Below are 18,256 nucleotides of genomic sequence, written 5' to 3' on the forward strand. Positions count from 1 at the left end.
GGGGGCATTAGCTTTAGCAGGGACGCCCACACTTCCCTCTCCCCAGCCACTTCATCCAGCTCTTCCGGGGGGATCCCAAGGCATTCCCAGGCCAGCCAAAAGACGTAGGCTCTCTCTTTTCTATAGATATCCATCATAATGCAAATAACCACAAAGGCACTGTATAAAAATCCACGGTTACACAGAAAAACTGTTCTGGCACAGAAGGTATACAGATCCTCCATTCTGTATGATCAAGCAGTGAAGAGGGACGGGTTTAAAAATAAATAAATAATAATAATAATTTTCATTCACGAGATTTAGTCCCTGCCACTAGTTCATATATTATTTGTCAGTGTATTTCCCAGTGACAGCGTAGATTTGATCTGGCAGTTGGAAGATACTATTGTGGTTGTCCAGATCCATGTGTTTTGTTCTGTTTCCACTGCCATGACAGATATTGCAAAGCGGCCACAGGGGAATCATGTAGTGTTAAACCTGCTGCAGTGAAAATATCTGCCTTTGAATGAAACTTTTCATTGATTATATCAAAGTCAGTGAAAAAAACTCAACTCAGTTTTTAATTAATATTTTATTATTAGACAACAAGAACCGTTTTTGTAAAAGCAAAAGAAGAGAGACAAAAATATTGCTATAATGAAAAAAAATTCCAACTGTTGCACGTTTCAGTATCAAACAAGAAAAAGTTTGGTGAAATAAATCTCTTTTGTTAAATAAATCCAACATGTATAATGCTACAGTTCATATGCGGAGACTGATACAGAAACACCTCCAGCATACCCCTAAAAAGCAGCATACCAGATCACAGGTTCTAAATCCTCCTACTCCTAAAGACACGACTGAGACATTATTTGCTCTCATCAGTAAGATGCAAAACAAGAGACGCTCCCAAAATATTTCTCGTGCTTTACAGTTCAATGACAGAGTCTGTGCCCGGGTATTCTGGGAGGTTGAGGTCATATTTCTTCTGGATGTCATAAGGCAGGAAGCGTCCGGCCAAGAAATGCTTCCCCGAGAAACTCATAGCGCACTTCTTTGGTGCCGTCAGAGAGATGAGCACTTCTGGGTTTATCCCATCCTGACCTGCCTCTTCGACATCCCAACCTGAGGAACAAGAGGAGGTTAGATAAGCAAATAAGGACTTACAAGGGAGTAGATTACCCACTTTTCCCACCCACACCACCATCAGTAAAGGCTAGACCAAGGGAAAAAAAGGTCCTCCGCCCAGGAAAATGGGGAACCTTCATAAAGACTATATAATGCACTCCCGCATACTGACTCTTGTAGCTTCTATCCATTCTTAGAGATATTGGATACCCTCGGTTCTGACGGTCAGCTAGCAATATGTCTGGCCACAAGCTTAAGTGCATAAAATAAGCTTAAGTGCATATAACTGATAAAAGAACTACAAATATACCTTGGTTAAACCTTTTTTTTTTTTTTGGTTACTGTGCTGTGTAGGGCCTCTTGGCCTGAGGCGAGTCTTGGATCACTGCTCTTTTTTGGAACCTTCCTTGAGAGGAACTACCCAATATGAGGTAAAGCCAGCATTTATGATTTGACCGCGAATTGGACCAAGTCGTGAGGGTATCATGTTGCGACTGTTCCATTTCATTAGCCTCATAGCATCATTGCATAAGTCGGGTGTCTTCAAATGGCAGACCGCGGTCCGGGTCCAGACCGAGTCAAGGTCTCTTGCGGACCCACGGTCTATTCCAAAGATTCCCCCCAAAAAAATCTAATGTTCATGATGGTGCACATACTTTATCTTTATTTAAGAGGTCTACACTCTCCTTAGCAGCATTTTAGTGGCAAATGGTTTTGTGCAGCCAATGCAGAGCAAGTTGTGTTCAGTTAAGTATGATGAGCTCACACTGTGCTGACTGTAACAGATTTATCCTCCACATGCGCCTCCATACTCGGAAAAGCTGAACCCCATAGAGCCGGGAGGCCCTTTGTGCTATCATTGGCTAATACTCACCTGAGGGTACGTCCACACTGGCTATGGGGATCTTGACCTGCTTGAGGGTCACCAGAATCCCGGCGTAAGGCTCCTTAATGTCGAGGGCGTCGTCCTCGGGGCCCAACATGGCGTCAATCACTAGGTTGTAGGCGTCGTTTATCAGCTGGACCTGTGAAAACCACACCTCCCTCAGGGTGAATGACTTAATTCCTTATATGAAACAGTTCCAAGGCTGGAAAGGAAATACTTTCACTAGAAAGGGGTTCAGAATGAAGTACAGTGAACCCCCACTATTTGTGGAGGATAAGGACTGAGCACTGCCGCGAATTGGGAAAATCGGTGTGTAACTGACTCCCACACAAAAAGGTTTGTTATTGCCTATGGATGCCACAAGATGGCTGCAAAGCACTTTTTTTCCTTTTAGACAAGGCTATGGCCTGACTAAGTGAAGCTCCTCCCCTCATTTCAACATAGCTGCTTGGCACCAAAATGCCACCAGATGGCACCAAAACAATATTATATTATTAGACATGGCTTCGACCTGAGCAAAAACAGCAAATAGTTTTTTCAGTCGATGATGGAGGATTGCTTGCCACCAAAAAATTGAGAACACCAAAACCGCAAATATGCGGGGTTAATTGTACCTCAATTGATGAAGTAACGAGGTAAACTGCAATGAAATTGGCTTGTATTTTGATCTGGCAAGTTTTCGTGACAATTTAAATTTACAGTAAATTATACTGTTCATAAAGCAGACATTATTACATTTGTCTTTGCACATTTAAAGTTTAACTTTTTAATTTGTTTTTAGATTTAAAGAATTAGAAAAATACAAAGGTAACCTACAAGAATTAGGCAAAAATGCTTCCAAAAAAAATTTGCAGGTCATGCCTTGGAACAAAACTGAAATAATCTAAATTGTTCATGACTGCTTCTTAAACTGCTTGCAAAAACTCCATTCAGGGAATTTTTGCATTTTCCAGTGAAGCACAACCTAAACTATGGGACTGATTATTTATATAATGTGGATTTTTTTTCATGTGCTCAATGGAAATGTAGTGGTTGTCATAGCTCTGCAATTGACTGGCAATCAATTTTAAGTTAAGTTCTTTTTCCTAAATCAGCCAATCCCGAATGTGTTAAGCAGTATAGGATGGATGAATGTTGATTTAAATTGTTACATAGCAGTAAAATGAATGCTGTGAAGATGGCGCTGACCTCTGTGGGGAGATAGGAAAGGAAAGGGATGTCCATCTTCTCGCACTGAACCGTGAAATCCTGATGCAGACTGTGAGGGGATCGCTTTGGGTGGTAGATGGTGGGCTCATATTCCTGAGTATAAGGAGAATAAAAAGAGGAAAATAGAGGGGGGGAATTCTGTTACCGTCAAGCCAGCAGCCTGTGATTATTATTATTTTTTGACAAATGGTGCACTGTACATCGGGTCGGTAGCTCGAGACACGTACATTGACCAATGTTTGGCACTTGCGGTTTTCTGCTGTCTGATCGTGGGTGAATGTCTGCCTTATAGAAGTGAGAGTAGAAATCCAGACGCCCACAAAACCAAAGGTCTGTAATGTTCGGCAGGAAACACCTGTGATCTTTCACCTTGACACAAATCTTTAAACACGCACGTTGCCCGTCTCTTGGACGAGTATGCTCGCACTGTACAAAAGTTGTGAGTGGAGTTTCAATCAAATCATTGAAACTTCTGGTGATATTAAACTTTTGCTGTAATGGAAATTTACATGTGATCAGATAATGTATCTAGACTTGGTGAAGCAGCATGTGGCTCATTGCCCAAGGATATTTTTGTACTCCATGTTCCAAATAACTAAACAATTGTCTGTTTGTAGTTATGGGGTGGCTCAGGTTTAGTATACGAGTGACAGCAGCTGCCGCATTAGTCAGAGGACCTTGAACACTGCTTTCCGTGCGTTTGTTCTATGCAACCTCTCTTTTTCTTGCAAGAATCCACTAATAAAGACAACACTTGCAGTTTCCCAATGTTTATTACAGAAGTGAGAAGACAATATTGCAATATTGTAACATAGTGGATCATAATGTTATAATATTGATATACAGTACATGATATACAATGACCCCCCCCCCCCCACACACACACACTTTTTATCACTGTTCCAGCCCCCAACTGCAATAATGTGAAAATCTGAGGTGTAGAGAGAGACATTATAAACTACTGAATACTTTGTTTTTATAGTTGCAACAGCTGGCTAACTCCATCTTTCCCGAAGCATATCACAGTTTTAATTATCCATCCATCCATTAACAGCACCGCTTATCCCGGTTAGGGTCGCGGGGCGCTGGAGCCTATCCCAGCTGACTTTGGGCGAAAGGCGGACTGTACCCTGAACTGGTCGCCAGTCAGTCGCAGGGCACATATAGACACGGACAACCATTCGCACCGTCACTGAGTAAGAACTGAGTTTTAATTATTTTCAGTTTACGAAATTAGTTTTAGTTGAATCACTGTAATGTGCTTAATTTCAACATGCTGTTAGCATGAATGCCATGTGGCTGTATATTTTAAGTATTTGCTAATGCTCAAATAAAGACTTTCAGTAAAATAAAACAATGACAAAATTAAGTTGCCTGAGATGGACCAATATACATTTTGACCAATTCAATATGTCGATTATCAGATTTAGAGTTGGGGGAGGGGAAAAGAAAAGTTATTAGTAGAAGGTTACAACAATTTGACTATTTTCTGCATTTTAATAATTATTTTAATAAATCCATCCATCCATCCATTCTCTGAGCCGCTTCTCCTCACTAGGGTCGCGGGCGTGCTGGAGCCAATCCCAGCTGTCATCGGGCAGGAGGCGGGGTACACCCTGAACTGGTTGCCAGCCAATCGCAAGGCACGTACAAACAAACAATCATCCGTACTCACATTCACACCTACGTTCAATTTAGAGTCTCCAATTAATGCATGTTTTTGGGATGTGGGAGGAAACCGGAGTGCCCAGAGAAAACCCACGCAGGCACGGAGAGAACATGCAAACTCCACACAGGTGGGGCCGGGGATTGAACCCAGGTCCTCAGAACTGTGAGGCTGACGCTCTAACCAGTCGTCCACCGTGCCGCCTATTTTAAGAAATATTTGTGTAAAAAGCTAAAATCTATAAAAAAAAATTATCACTTTTAAACTGCAGATCTTCGGGACAGACAAGCAGATACGTTTCACACACACACAAAAAAATCGGGAAATATACAGTACCAGTGTCACAGTTGGGGAACTATGATACTGAATCCCCAGAATCATACAAGGATATAACAGCTTTAGATGTTCTATGGTACCGTAGTTTCAAAAATGACAACCACCAGGCTCATTTTTGATTAAAATTCTGAATTACTAAGCAAGTAAAAGTGAATAAATAAAAAATAGGTGAAAATGAAAGATGAGTGGTGATTATGTGGCTCGAGCTGATTTTGCAAATATCCTAAAGTCGTCTTACAACTGCTGATTTATTACGATGTTCTTATCACATTCACAGATCGTGGTGGTTTTTGTTTTGTTTTGTTTAGTTTTTTGGGTGCACCACGCTCACGTGTGTGCCCGTGTGTCTTCCAGCTGACATGAATCACGACGCGCTACGAGCAACACGCATTCTGGCACCAGCGGAGTGTTCCTTGGGCCAAAGTGATCAAGTTTCTCCACTTAGAGAAAACTAGGAAGAGTGTGGACCCAGAGGGGCAGAACATATGTGAGAAAGGACAAATGCTAACATTGAAAAACGAAAATATAGAAAAGATGGCGACATAAGTGATGAGTTAAAGTATTCACTTGTGCGGTACCATGGCGTAATATAGTTTATTTTATATAGCCTATCTGACACAGTTCTAACCACCAATAAATTGTGGCTTTGAGACAGGCATATGGAAAAGTATGCAGATCCATTCAACTGTAAAAATCAAAGATCCATATCTGTTTTCAGTTTCGTGTTTGATATTCTCCAACTAGCTTCCAAAAAGAATAATTTGTTTTGAAATGTCAGTGAGTGCGAGGTCCGATGGGCAGACATGACGCTCATGACGTTCACATGCAGACAGCATTAACGAGAGTAACAACGGCGTGATGTCATGACTGTCTGAGCACTCTTGCCGAGAGAGTAATGGGATAACTACTCGGAGACGTTTATAGGAGCTCAAATTATATTCTGGGACAGCCTGTTAATCCTGATGCAAGTTAAGCGTCGATTTTATTGATATCATCGAGAACAGTTTGTTCTTAATTTTTGGGAAAATGAGTGATCATGTGGTGTTTTTTTTATATGGCTAGCTAACTACTTAGGCAGGCTGGTTAGGCTACGCAGCAGGAAAACTACAGTACTCGCTCCTAGGATACATTTACACATCAATGAACACGTAACATTATAAGGGTTTTTGTTCATGTCAAGATGACAATGTTGTCTAAAACGGTGCAAAAATTGATTAGAAGCTGCAATATGTACGTCAGGCCAGAAGTTGGCGATGTCACGTTGTGTTTCCCAAAAGTGAAAAATTGAAGAGCCTTCATCGGCGTATAAGTGTGCTTAGAATTTGACAGTGAATCCGTTTGACCCGTTCTTACGTTCCAATACAGAGATTCAGAGAGACCACATAAAAAAACCTTCACAGTTTTACCCCACCCACATGCTTTTTAACACATTTTTAAAAATACATTTAAAAAAAACACACTTTTTAAACATATTGTAAATGTATCTGAACACACACAAAAAATTATTGCTAGCATAAAATGTCTAGAAAATGCTGTACGACATTCCCATTCTTTTTCCTCTTGTTTGCTTGGCAGAGTTTATGCTGCACCAACAACATGAGCCACCATGCTCACTATGCTGTTATCGGGGAAACTTGGGACAGAGGACTGTGCTGGATCACACAGAACAACAAAGAGAGTCGGCAGCAACGGTCAGACACAAACTAAGGAAATGACTCCAACGACAGCACTATAAGGATTGTGAGGCAAGTTAATTTACAGTCAGTTCCACAATTGAATTGCAACTCTGTAATAAATGTAAATTACATAATTTTTCGCCCCCTTTTTTTCCAACATTGCACGATCAACATCCATTTATTTTCCTCATAAAACTTTAACAATACTGAAAACTCTATATCACTGTACGCTGACGATATCATTTTTTTGTTAAAGCTTATATTTCAATACCACATATATTGGATACCTTTGATCATTTCAGTTCTCTGTCCTGTTACAAATTTAACTGTGGAAATCGTCTCTATTTCCTCTAAATTCTCGATTGGATCTCAGCTTTCTACCAAAACATTGCAATCATCAAACAATTCAAGTACTGTAATTAGGTATCGTAATTTTTCCCTCGTTAGCTAGTGTTGTCAATAAAAATGTTGTGGGCATTTATAACAGAGTTCTAATCAACCTCGATCTAACATGCCCAACTCATTACAAAGCTGCCTGTTGACTATCAAAATGGACATTTTGATAAATTTCCCTTCATCTATGTTACCATGACCACCTCCAACTGATGACCTCCACTCGTTGGTTGGTGTCAAGTTTTATTTCGGGTAGGACGCGACCTCGTTTTATGATGACAACACTATCAACATAAATCGATGGTGGACTCTCCTTGTCTAACAAAGTCAAAAACTATTTCTGGTCATTTGTTTTAAGACCGTTGGCTTAATCCTGGTTCGGCTCCTTGATGGAAAGCAATGGAAGTTTATTTGGTATCCCCACACAGGTTAGAGGATCTCATTACTCCAATGAGTAAATCATGATATGGTCCCATAGTTCAAATAGTCCCCTTTTTCAACAACTACCGCCTCCTTAATGAGGGAATCCCATTCTCGCCCCCAACTTGGACTACTAAATGCGAGCTGATGTGTTTGAACGATGCCACGTTTGGCATAGTGCAAGACAAGGAAATGAAGCCCGGCTTTTTGTCTGTGTTTGTATGTTCACAAAGGAATATTTGCAATGTACAGTCTGTTTTATTTTTCCACATTTTTCACATTTGCAGATACTAAATATTTCACACTGCTGTATTTAACGACTGACTAAGAGCCAACCTGGCTGCAGACAGCAGAGTAAAACAAAGCAAAACAGAAGAAAATACTGTACATATACAAAATGTACAATGTGATGTAGTAACAAGTTAAATATTACATCACATCATAGCACATGGTGAATAAAAGGTCCATAAAAGGCATATGAGCAGATGTTCTCTAAAGCTGGAGAAACTGCAAATCTAATAGCCTGAATGCCAAGACTTTAAAAAAAAAACATGTCTTTTTGAATAAATATATAAATAAATGTGGAAGGCTGCAGATGGCCATAGATGTGATTTATTGTTCTCAAATATGTAGTGGAACTGTGTGCATTTTCCAGCTATCGTCATCTGCAAGCTTCTGTTGCACAATCTATTTAGGTATGTCATCTCACTATAATAGAATAAATATATTCTAATTTATTGAAATGTACCTGTATATAATAAAACTCCCTACCTCGAAGACTGTCTGCAGCCAGGTTGGCATTGCAAATGTGGATCAGTTTTCAATTGCCTCACCTGGATAAATGTTTAGGTTGTAAAGGTATGATGATATTTGGAACTAAAATATAATTAATTAATTACTGTTAAAATGTAAAATAAGACATGAACTTGAAAGCTTGAAATACCAGCATTTTTTTAGATCTAGTTGATGTCAGTATTGAGAAACATCAGCCTTATTTGCTTAAGCGACCCTGAACTAATAAGTGCGATGGAAACACAAACCACATGGGCCACAGGAACCTTTTGCTACGAGAAGCTCTAAGTTCCTGAGCTGGTTGGTGGAAAAGCCCCTTATGAAAACTTATTCCATGGAACACCCCTCTCAGCATCCATCCATTAAACTCCATTTTGTAAAACAAGGGTCAGAAAAGTGGTTTGGTTGCTAGACTATATGCAGTCTTCCGGGATGTTGCTTATAAACCTCTTCGTATTACTCAAATGTGGTCTCAGGAACTGAAGCATTACATCTGCAGTGACTCTCTGTACTGGGATGAGATACGGTCTTCAATTGTTCTGTCTTCTAAAAATCCAGACCATCAACAGACCCATATTAATTTTGTCCGTAGGAGCAAAATTACTACACATAAGAGCTACTTTATGAAGTGTATATTGTCCCAGATCGGTAACATTTGCTTAGATTGGCTTATGCGTACCTTTATGCATATGTATTGGGAGTATAAAGATCTGTGCTTCTTTAAGTTTTGTTTTGAATGTGTCTGTGCCATGCTTCCCCATTGTATTACTCTTAAATGATACCACGTCTCTGAATTTAACAATTTGGAAAATATTTTTGGGTTGTTTTTTTTTTACGGGCATCGCAGTGGCCAAAAACATATTGGCTCTATGCTGGACACACAATTACTCGGGCTCAGTCGGTTAATACATATGCTGATATTATTAATTTGGGGCTATCAGTGGCAAAAATGCATTTGACTACACTTTATTATTCATTTGTCTGTTTGTGTGTTTTTGTTCACATTGTTGTCAATATATATGTAAAAAAAAAAAAAAATGATCACAAAACATTGCTTAATCTGCTGGGGCACTGACCCACTTGCCCCAAGTGCAAATTCGCCAGTGACCCATAATTTCTCGTCTTGAATTGTACACATACAAAACAGATAAGTTCAACTTTTGGGGTGTGCGTGTTATGTTTTGTACTTACAAACATGCGCAGGTGTCGTGCACACACCAGGCCGATGGAGCCGTTCTGCTCTGTCCCGCAAATCACCAGCACTGTTGGCTGCTTCTTCGCTAAAGAATTGAGAGGGTAGGCCTGGAGGAAGTGCACAAATAGAAAGTTGATGCTTAGAAACGAGGACAAAAGGCTTGTAGGGGAGAAAAATAGAAAGAAGAATGCAGTTTGTAGCCATCAGGCTTAAAGGATTCTTATGCATTGTATCGTGATCTGCGCCCATGCCATCCCATCAGCATGCTAGGCTCGCCATCGCTAGGAAATACCTTTGCCCTTACAATGGGATGCTTCCGTAGATATCACAATTTCTATGGTGATACCGTAGTCAAAAATAACCACAGTCAGCAATTAAATCAAGTCATATAATGTGGCAGGCAACAGTGTGACCCCAACAAAGCCTGTCTCGTTCTAACAAAAGCCATGCACCTGTGGGAGGATTTTTTTTTTGTCTTTTTTTGTTTTTGTTTCTGATATACATTAATGGCTGAAGGTCTATGAATGAGCCATTGAAAATTGCAGCGGGACCATAATCTTTAGTTCAGTTGAGGGGAAATCCTGTTTAGTCCTTTCAACGCCAATTAAAAAAAATCTAAAGCTTTCATGCAGGTTTGATTCAACTCACCCCAAAAAATCTGCCATCACATTTTGGCTTTCACCACTACCGGTAAATGGGATACAAAAGAATTTCACTTCTCCACCTATTAATAATAATAAGGTCATTTGGTAAATAGGTCATCTCCCTCTGGATCCCATTTACACAAGCGGAGAATCCAAGCAGAAGAGACGGCAGCCGCTATCTCCATCATGGCACGGTCTCAATGGAAAAACAGACGAGGCCCCCGTGGCCCTCAGGAGCCACGGGGGCAGATGGTGTTACACGGTCAGGCCGGAGGAGCAGAAGACTCGAAGAAATGTATTTCATTTCCAATAAGTAGAGCCCTCCGGCAGCTAACTAGCTTTATGAAACTATGCTAGGATCTAAAATGCTAAGTTAGCGGCTAGCTCGTGAACACATAATCATGGAGTGTTTAAAATAGGCACTAGTAAGCCCATACCTAATTAACAGTACATGTGACAAGTATTATTATAACTCTAGTGGTAGAGTTTATGTTCAAGTATATTAGTTACTGGTAAATAGTTTTTCGTACTGAACTGGCTGTTTTCAGTCTGTAGTAGTAAAGTTAGAATACAAGGGAACCCTGTTTTACAGATTTAATTCATTCCGTTACCATGGTCACAACTCAATTTACTGATATTTCAAATCAATTTTCCCCATTGAAATAAATTAAATCGATATTAATCCATTCCAGCTCCCAAAATCATGCGTTGCGCTAAACGGTTTTGCACTGTTTACAGCATTTTAGCAGTGACATTTTTCGGCGGAGAATATTGCCGCTTGTTGTTGTTGCGTGCGCCTGTGAATTGGCAGCCCGTGCGTAACAGCTTCGTTGTCTGCTTTATTTGTACTTTGCACCCGCTAATTCTTTTTGCGTTGTGCTAAACTGTTTGCACCATTACAGCGTCTTAGCCACAATATTTATTTTGCAGACAATATTGACGCTATTGGACTTTAGCCTTTTATCTTCGCTCCTACATGGAACTGGCAGGAGATATGGAGCGGGATGAGAGTAGACACCAAAATTAAGTAAAGTGGAGAGAGAGAGAGAGAGAGAGAGAGAGAGAGAACAAGACAACTAAATGGGAAAGGGGATTTGAACCAAGCGGCACGGTGGCCGACTGGTTAGAGCGTCAGCCTCACAGTTCTGAGGTGCGGGGTTCAATCCCCGTCCCCGCCTGTGTGGAGTTTGCATGTTCTCCCCGTGCCTGCGTGGGTTTTCTCCGGGCACTCCGGTTTCCTCCCACATCCCAAAAACATGCATTAATTGGAGACTCTAAATTGCCCGTAGGCATGACTGTGAGTGCGAATGGTTGTTAGTTTCTATGTGCCCTGCGATTGGCTGGCAACCAGTTCAGGGTGTACCCCGCCTCCTGCCCGATGACAGCTGGGATAGGCTCCAGCACGCCCGCGACCCTAGTGAGGAGAAGCGGCTCAGAAAATGGATGGGATGGATGGATTTGAACCATTGTTTCTGTATGTGTGCTCCTCGCCAACGGACGAAGTAACAGTTGTTAGATAGCTGCAGTTGTTTGTTTACATTCAAATTTGCAGCCAATGTGAAAAACGTCATGCACGCCTTCAAACTGGTGGTCAATGAACACTTCAATCATGTTTCTCTCGCTCAACACTTTTTTTTTCATTATTATGCTAGGCTAATGTTTGGATGTGTCAACAGCCCAGTAGTGCTTAGTAACCTTACAAAAACAAGTATCGTGTGTTGTGTGTTCAGCTGGTGAAGTCGCATGCTGCACAGTTCACGGCCCTACAAAAAAAAAAATAACAATAATATCAGCTTCAAATGTTGCGTGTTTGGATGATCAAACTACATTTGTTTGGCTGCTCTCTTTGCTCCTTTTAGAATGTCTGTTTCTTCCCTTTAGGCTACGGCCTCCTTTTATTGCACGCACTTATTCAACATCTCATCCGAGCAAGCGAGCAGGAGGATGCTTGATATTGGCTGTGGAAACGTTCCATGCTTACTGGAGAAACTATTATCAGTCGAATATTGTTGGAAGTGAACCGCTATAAAGGGAGCAGAGTACATAGCTCACATTTAATGCATATGTCGTATCGTAATTACAAAATAAACTCAGCATAAACTAACAGAACTACTGATTAATTCTAACATGAGGCCTTCAGAGTTTATTAAACACGTGAGAACAGTTGGGAAAACGTGTAGATGTTTTACAGATATTATGCTAATGATAAGACTCAGGCATTTTCTTGACTGCATCGAAAGACCATTGCTCAACAGATTGAACTACTGTGAACCTCCACTATATCGCAATTCATTTTTCGCGTCGATGCTATTTGTGGATTATTATGCAGTTACAATGGTTTTTATAGTACAATACGTATACAGGCAAGTCTAAATTTAGAGTTGTGCGCTTTCAGTGTAGTACCACGCTGTGCCGCAACATGCCGGGTAGCACTAAGCTCTACTGGATGTAGAGGCTGTGTAATTAAGAGCAAGAAGAAGAGGCAGAGAAGGTACCCTACTAAGATGCATTAATATAAATTGTTCCCAGAGAACGTATACGCCTGTGAGTACTGTATTGTATGTTGTGTTTGTACATATTACTGCTCCATTTGTGTTAAAGTAGCAGTTGTTTGAAGGTTTATAATTAATCTATGATAATTTCTGTTAGCCCACCTGTGGCGTTAAACTAGTGGACTTTTGTTAGACAAAATGGTGACATTTTGGTGTTGAAGTATACGTTTAATTCTCTTTTGTTTTATGGCTCGCCTTTAGAGTAAACTTGAGCTGGTAGTGACAAATAGACAGTTTGAAGCAGGCACAATTTGCTTCTTATTTGACAAGAGCCTTTTTTTTCCCTTTCCTCAAAGTGATGTTATACGATAGTCTCCCATTTCTTAACAGTGAGAGAGTGAGGGCAAGCACTAAGGAATACTTTTAAAAAATGTGTTTAAAGTGTATGGGAGGGGTAACACTATGAAAACATTTATTGGATCCCTTTATATCGTGGATTTTCAAATATCGCGAGTGGGTCTGGTACATATCCCCCGACAATAATTCACTGTTCACTGTAATTAATTTTCTTATATGGAAACTTGATTCTACTGTAAATATGAACAAATCGGAGGTTGACCAGTGACTCAAAAGATATTGTGTTCCACTGTTGTTTATAACTGAAAAGATTTACAAGTGGTTTATAGTCATAAAGCCATCTTGTAGCACCTATTCGGCATATGTCAAATCGCCTTCCAGGTAGAAGTGAGCACAGCCAGCTGGCAAACAGATAAGGTTTAAGAAAATACAACAATCACGTATTCACAGTTCAAACCAAAAAAGGTTTAATGTTTCTTGGAAGTGCCTGTCCGACTGCAATGTTAACGAGGCCTCGATGAGAAGATGAAGAGACGGACGGAATGTCAGCAAGGTTGTACCACCGCCGTGGGGATACCACGCATGCACTTACACCTCCAATCAAGTCTGGAGAAAACACTATCAGGCCCCTAAAATAACAAAAATGGTCATCCTTCAAGCCCGGCCTAGAGGTTTTTATATGAGAAAGTGTAGCGTCTGAGCTCGTGTAAAGCGCAGATTTATTGTTGCGGCGCAACAAAACGTCTGCTGTCTGCACTCAGGTGATGAACGGCTTCAGACTGATACAGAAGCCCATAGTCTGGTTCTGCTGAGTGCGGGCGGCGGTGAAGGGATTGATTTACAGAGAACCTATAATCTGTCTGGCAAGCTAAGGTGTATGCGCGTGTGTTATTGGTGTGGTATTTCTGGACACAGTAACAGCAGTAGGTCGACAGTGAAACCGGCCAAATCAGACTGTCTAGCATCTCCCTCGACTGTAATTGTCTTCAAATAGCGGTGATGTCATCCGAGCGGCGGCGTGCCGCGGGTGGCTGCGGCCAGCGGCGGCGGTCCGGCCGTGTTTGTTCAGTCAGGCTAGGCTGGCGAGCTTGGCCACTGGACCGGGATGAAGAGGGGAAGTGGATTTGGTGGTTTGACTCGCACACTTCCTGTCTGGTTGCGACTGATGATGCCACTGTGCCTGTCTTAACTCACACTCACATCTTCAACTGTCATTATTCCCTACACCAGGAGTGTCCAAACTTTTACTTTCAAGGGGCCTCATAGATAAATTAAAGGATGCAATGCCCATTTTGACATTTTTCACCTTTAATTTACAGTTGATATAAAAAACACACCTCTGTTTAAATGACTTTTTGTGATATTTAAAAAATATATATTTCAGGTGTTCTTGTAGGCTTTTCCAGACTTTTTTTTAACTTTGTAGCATACAACTGAAAGATTGAGTTATATTTGGAACTGTTCATAATTCTCTCCACCTTTTCTAAGGACCCGGTTCCAGCTGAAGAAGAACAGCCCCAATGCATGATGCTGCCACCACCATTCTTTACTGAGGTTAGCTGTTCATCTGGTGATGTGATACCTTCCGGAATTATGGCCAAAAATTGGACTAGAACACATTTTCCCACGTGTTTGGGAGATTTTGTTATGGTCCGGACTGGAGAAGCCTACAAAAACAACTTTAAATTTATTTCGGGTTAACCAGAGGCACTTTAAGTGGTGGCAGGTGTGTGCTGACTCCCATTTAACATGAGTTTGAATATGATTGGATAATTCTGAACACATCCTAGTTTTATGGTGGTGTGCACACTTATGCAACTACATTATTTCTGTTCTGAATTTTTAAATTGAAAAATAGTAATAACATAATGAATTTATTGTGTGTTACTTGGCCACCTGGCAGCAGTATAATAAATTCATGCAGCGAGACGAAGAAGAGTTTCGCTCAACTATTGTAATTGACTCAGTAATCTGCAGTAATTGCCGATTTCAATTTTTTCGCAGAGTATAAAGAATATATACCATTGAGTATTGTTATATTGTCTGTCTACCAGTGTTGATGCATCGTTTGTGTTCAAACAGCCATTGCATAAAGTGTTATAACACCTCCACATTCGCCCATCCATGGCTTTTCCGATTATGTGTTAGCTTTAAGCTAGCGGACTTTAGGCAAAGTTTTATATGGTTGTTTTAAATTCTTTTTTGTTTAGTTTGACAGTACATTTTAACTGGGAGTGGCGGTAAACACCTTGAAGTGCTTGTACCTCAAATGTTTGCTCACAAAAGCAAAAAATCGGCCAAGCGACGGTTTGTCTTAAGTCAGGTGTATTTCAAGGCACCATTGTAGTTGTCAAGGGATTTAAATTTTACATTTAAAAAGAAGAATCTGTGTGTGCCATGTTGAATATAGGGGTGATAAAATTCTAACTATACCTTTATCATTTCAAAATTAAAACAAAAGATATTCCATTCAACTTGTAACGCTGTGTCTCCAATTCTAAAACATACTCTTACATAAATACCTGGGAGTGGATGGATGATGAATGAGATGTTTTGGTCCTCTGCTGAAACATGATAAAGTGCAAACCTTCGAGACGGCGAGCGCGCAGGCGTGTCCCCAGATCTCAATGAGCTGCTGTTGTCCAAACTTGTAGTCCCGCATGAGTTCTGTCTCGATGGCGATTGCCTCGCCTTTACTACAACACAGAACAGGGGACGGACGATATGTGGTCACTCAAGACACCAATTTGAATGAAATAAAATACAGAAATTTCATACCAGAGATTCATCATGAATTTTAAATTACATAAATCTGCAAGTAATTTACACACGCCTAAAAAGGTATAGAATTTCCTATGGGTGTTACAACATGGCGGCAAAGCACTACTTTTCTATCAGACAGGGTCTAAATGAAGCTCCACCCCTTATTTCAACATCGTTCCTTGGCACTAAGACGCCACAAGATGGCATATTATATTATATTATGTTACATTCACACTATTTCCCACTGTGAGCAAAACTGGATGGTCTTGAGACAACACGTTGGGGGGGTGGCGGGGAGGGGTGGGCGGTAATCGGAAATCATGACAGGTCGTGATTGCTGTGCTAGCCAAAATCTCAAAATCTTTCCGTATGGGACGGGAAGCACATTTTTAAACGGACAACTCCCATTCGTGACTTAAAACGCTTCGAAAGCCAATCTAACCGTGATAGACAGTAATTAAACTTAGCAAGGCTTGAATACAGAGGGGGGGGTAAAAATGGCAAAATCCCACGCTGCTTTACGTTTCAGGCAAACGGGGCTGCTGGGAATGTAGTGTTGAGGTAGCATTAGACAGGGTTTTGGCCTGAGTACAAAAATAGTGAGTAGGTGAGTTTTTTAGTGAATAACGGAGGAAAGGTTTCCAAAAGATTTCCGCAAATAGATGATTTTTCAGGCAGCGAAATGCAAATATGCGGGGAACGCTGTATGTCATTTTTGGTGACATAAAATATGAATGTATGCAATGTATTATATTAATGCAATAAATCTAATCGTATAATAAATTTATGTTTTATAAAGTACATACAGGCGGCACGGAGGACGACTGGTTAGAAACAAAACGTTGCAAAAACATGAATGCAACGTTCATTGAAGACTCTATATTGTCCTTGGTTATGAATGTGAGTATAAATGCTTGTTTGTCCACGTTTGTCTATATGTACCCTGCAATTAGCTGGTGTCCAGTCCAGGGTGTACTCTCGCCCAACGTTGGGTGGGATAGGTTCCAGCCGTACACCTATGATCCTAATGAGGATAAGCGGCATAAAAAATTGATAGATGGAAGATTAGATCCAATACAAACCCCTCTCATGTAGTTCAATAGGGTAATGAAAAAGTATTTGTTACAGAGTCAATTTAACAATGTTAGCATCTTTTTTGACGGCTTCATGGAAATAATGGTTGATGTCATCCACTGGCCTATCGAAAACAATGGCGACTGTCTACACCTGACATGAGGAGTTTGGCCTCTTTTACTGCCGCTTCACCTCCATTTTTGTTTGGGGGTTGGAGATGTTTGTAGTGTAAAATATGTGCCGTAGCTCATTAAAGGGTGGGAAACTAAAAAATATATATGTGAAACGGCTCTGTATCATCACTTACTTTAAACATAAAAACACCAATATTAAATGAATACTTGCATGACAGTGTCAATCAAAGCTGAGCATAAAAACAAGTGTATACTCGGCTGCATTGGTTCTTTAGTGGTTGACTGTCTATTGCCGGTCAGCAGCTTCAGTGAAGTGTCGTCATGAAAAAAACAGACTATGTGAGTGAGTAATAAAGTGAACAAAGAAAAATGTCCTTCCGCGTGCCTCATGTTTACACTGTATGAGTGAATATGTAATCTACTTCACACAGGGCCCGTGCTGCTCTCTGCATGGCGACAGCATGACTAATGGTGCTGCTTTTACCATAAACGTGTGTGTTATTTTCTTTCTATCGTTGTGAGGCACAACCCTCGACAGCAGACTCTTATCATTCCTACTGTGGACCGCATTCCCTTCATTCTACACCCATCTAGTGGTTGATGTTAGCACTTCACCTCCTTGCTGATCAAATAAGTAGTGGGCTCCCAGCTGGAGGTCTGAATTGATCCCCTCAGAGAATTGGGAGGAAACGTCACAAGGAATAATGCAGCAGCTAAATGAGATTTTTTCTTTCTTTCTACAGACAAAATACTTGTTGGACACTTCATTAGGAATACACAATCAAATGAGAGTCGATTGAAGAGCTGTATGAAATATTCTGCCTTTACATTTTTGTCACCATCGTAAAACATTAGAGGAGACATAGTATGCATTTTATGCAAGAAAAAAAAAGGTTTCCAGGTGTCCTCTGCGACTATCGAACTACCCCACGTATCAAAAATTGCGGTTACATTACACACCCTATTTCTTGTCTTGATGAAATTAGCCTGTTTAAGACGGCGGCCCAGTCTCATGCAAGTGAGCCACTGAACACCACACCCCACAAAATGCTAGGACAATAGCGAGTACAAATTTTGTTAACAGCATTTTTACTCATGGAGGCACCACTTCA

At 40.7% G+C, this 18,256-nt stretch overlaps 1 protein-coding gene across 3 annotated transcripts in view; it reads right to left on the minus strand.

Moving 5' to 3' along the window:
• Window positions 1–552: 552 nt before the first annotated feature.
• Window positions 553–18,256, minus strand: part of yjefn3 (YjeF N-terminal domain containing 3) — a 43,722-nt gene continuing 26,018 nt past the window's right edge. For 2 of the 3 annotated variants that reach the window (XM_061779188.1, XM_061779189.1), the window contains exons 2-6: window positions 15,761–15,869; window positions 9,677–9,787; window positions 3,182–3,295; window positions 1,982–2,132; window positions 553–1,104 (exon numbers count right to left, since the gene is read on the minus strand). In XM_061779188.1, the coding sequence (XP_061635172.1) occupies window positions 908–1,104; window positions 1,982–2,132; window positions 3,182–3,295; window positions 9,677–9,787; window positions 15,761–15,869 (682 nt within the window). In that variant the 3' untranslated portion in view covers window positions 553–907. Of the gene's footprint in view, window positions 1,105–1,981; window positions 2,133–3,181; window positions 3,296–9,676; window positions 9,788–15,695; window positions 15,870–18,256 lie in introns of those variants that run through there. The other variant, XM_061779190.1, reaches the window with a different exon arrangement.

The sequence above is a fragment of the Phyllopteryx taeniolatus genome, chromosome 7, assembly GCF_024500385.1.
Source record: "Phyllopteryx taeniolatus isolate TA_2022b chromosome 7, UOR_Ptae_1.2, whole genome shotgun sequence".
NCBI lineage: Eukaryota > Metazoa > Chordata > Actinopteri > Syngnathiformes > Syngnathidae > Phyllopteryx > Phyllopteryx taeniolatus.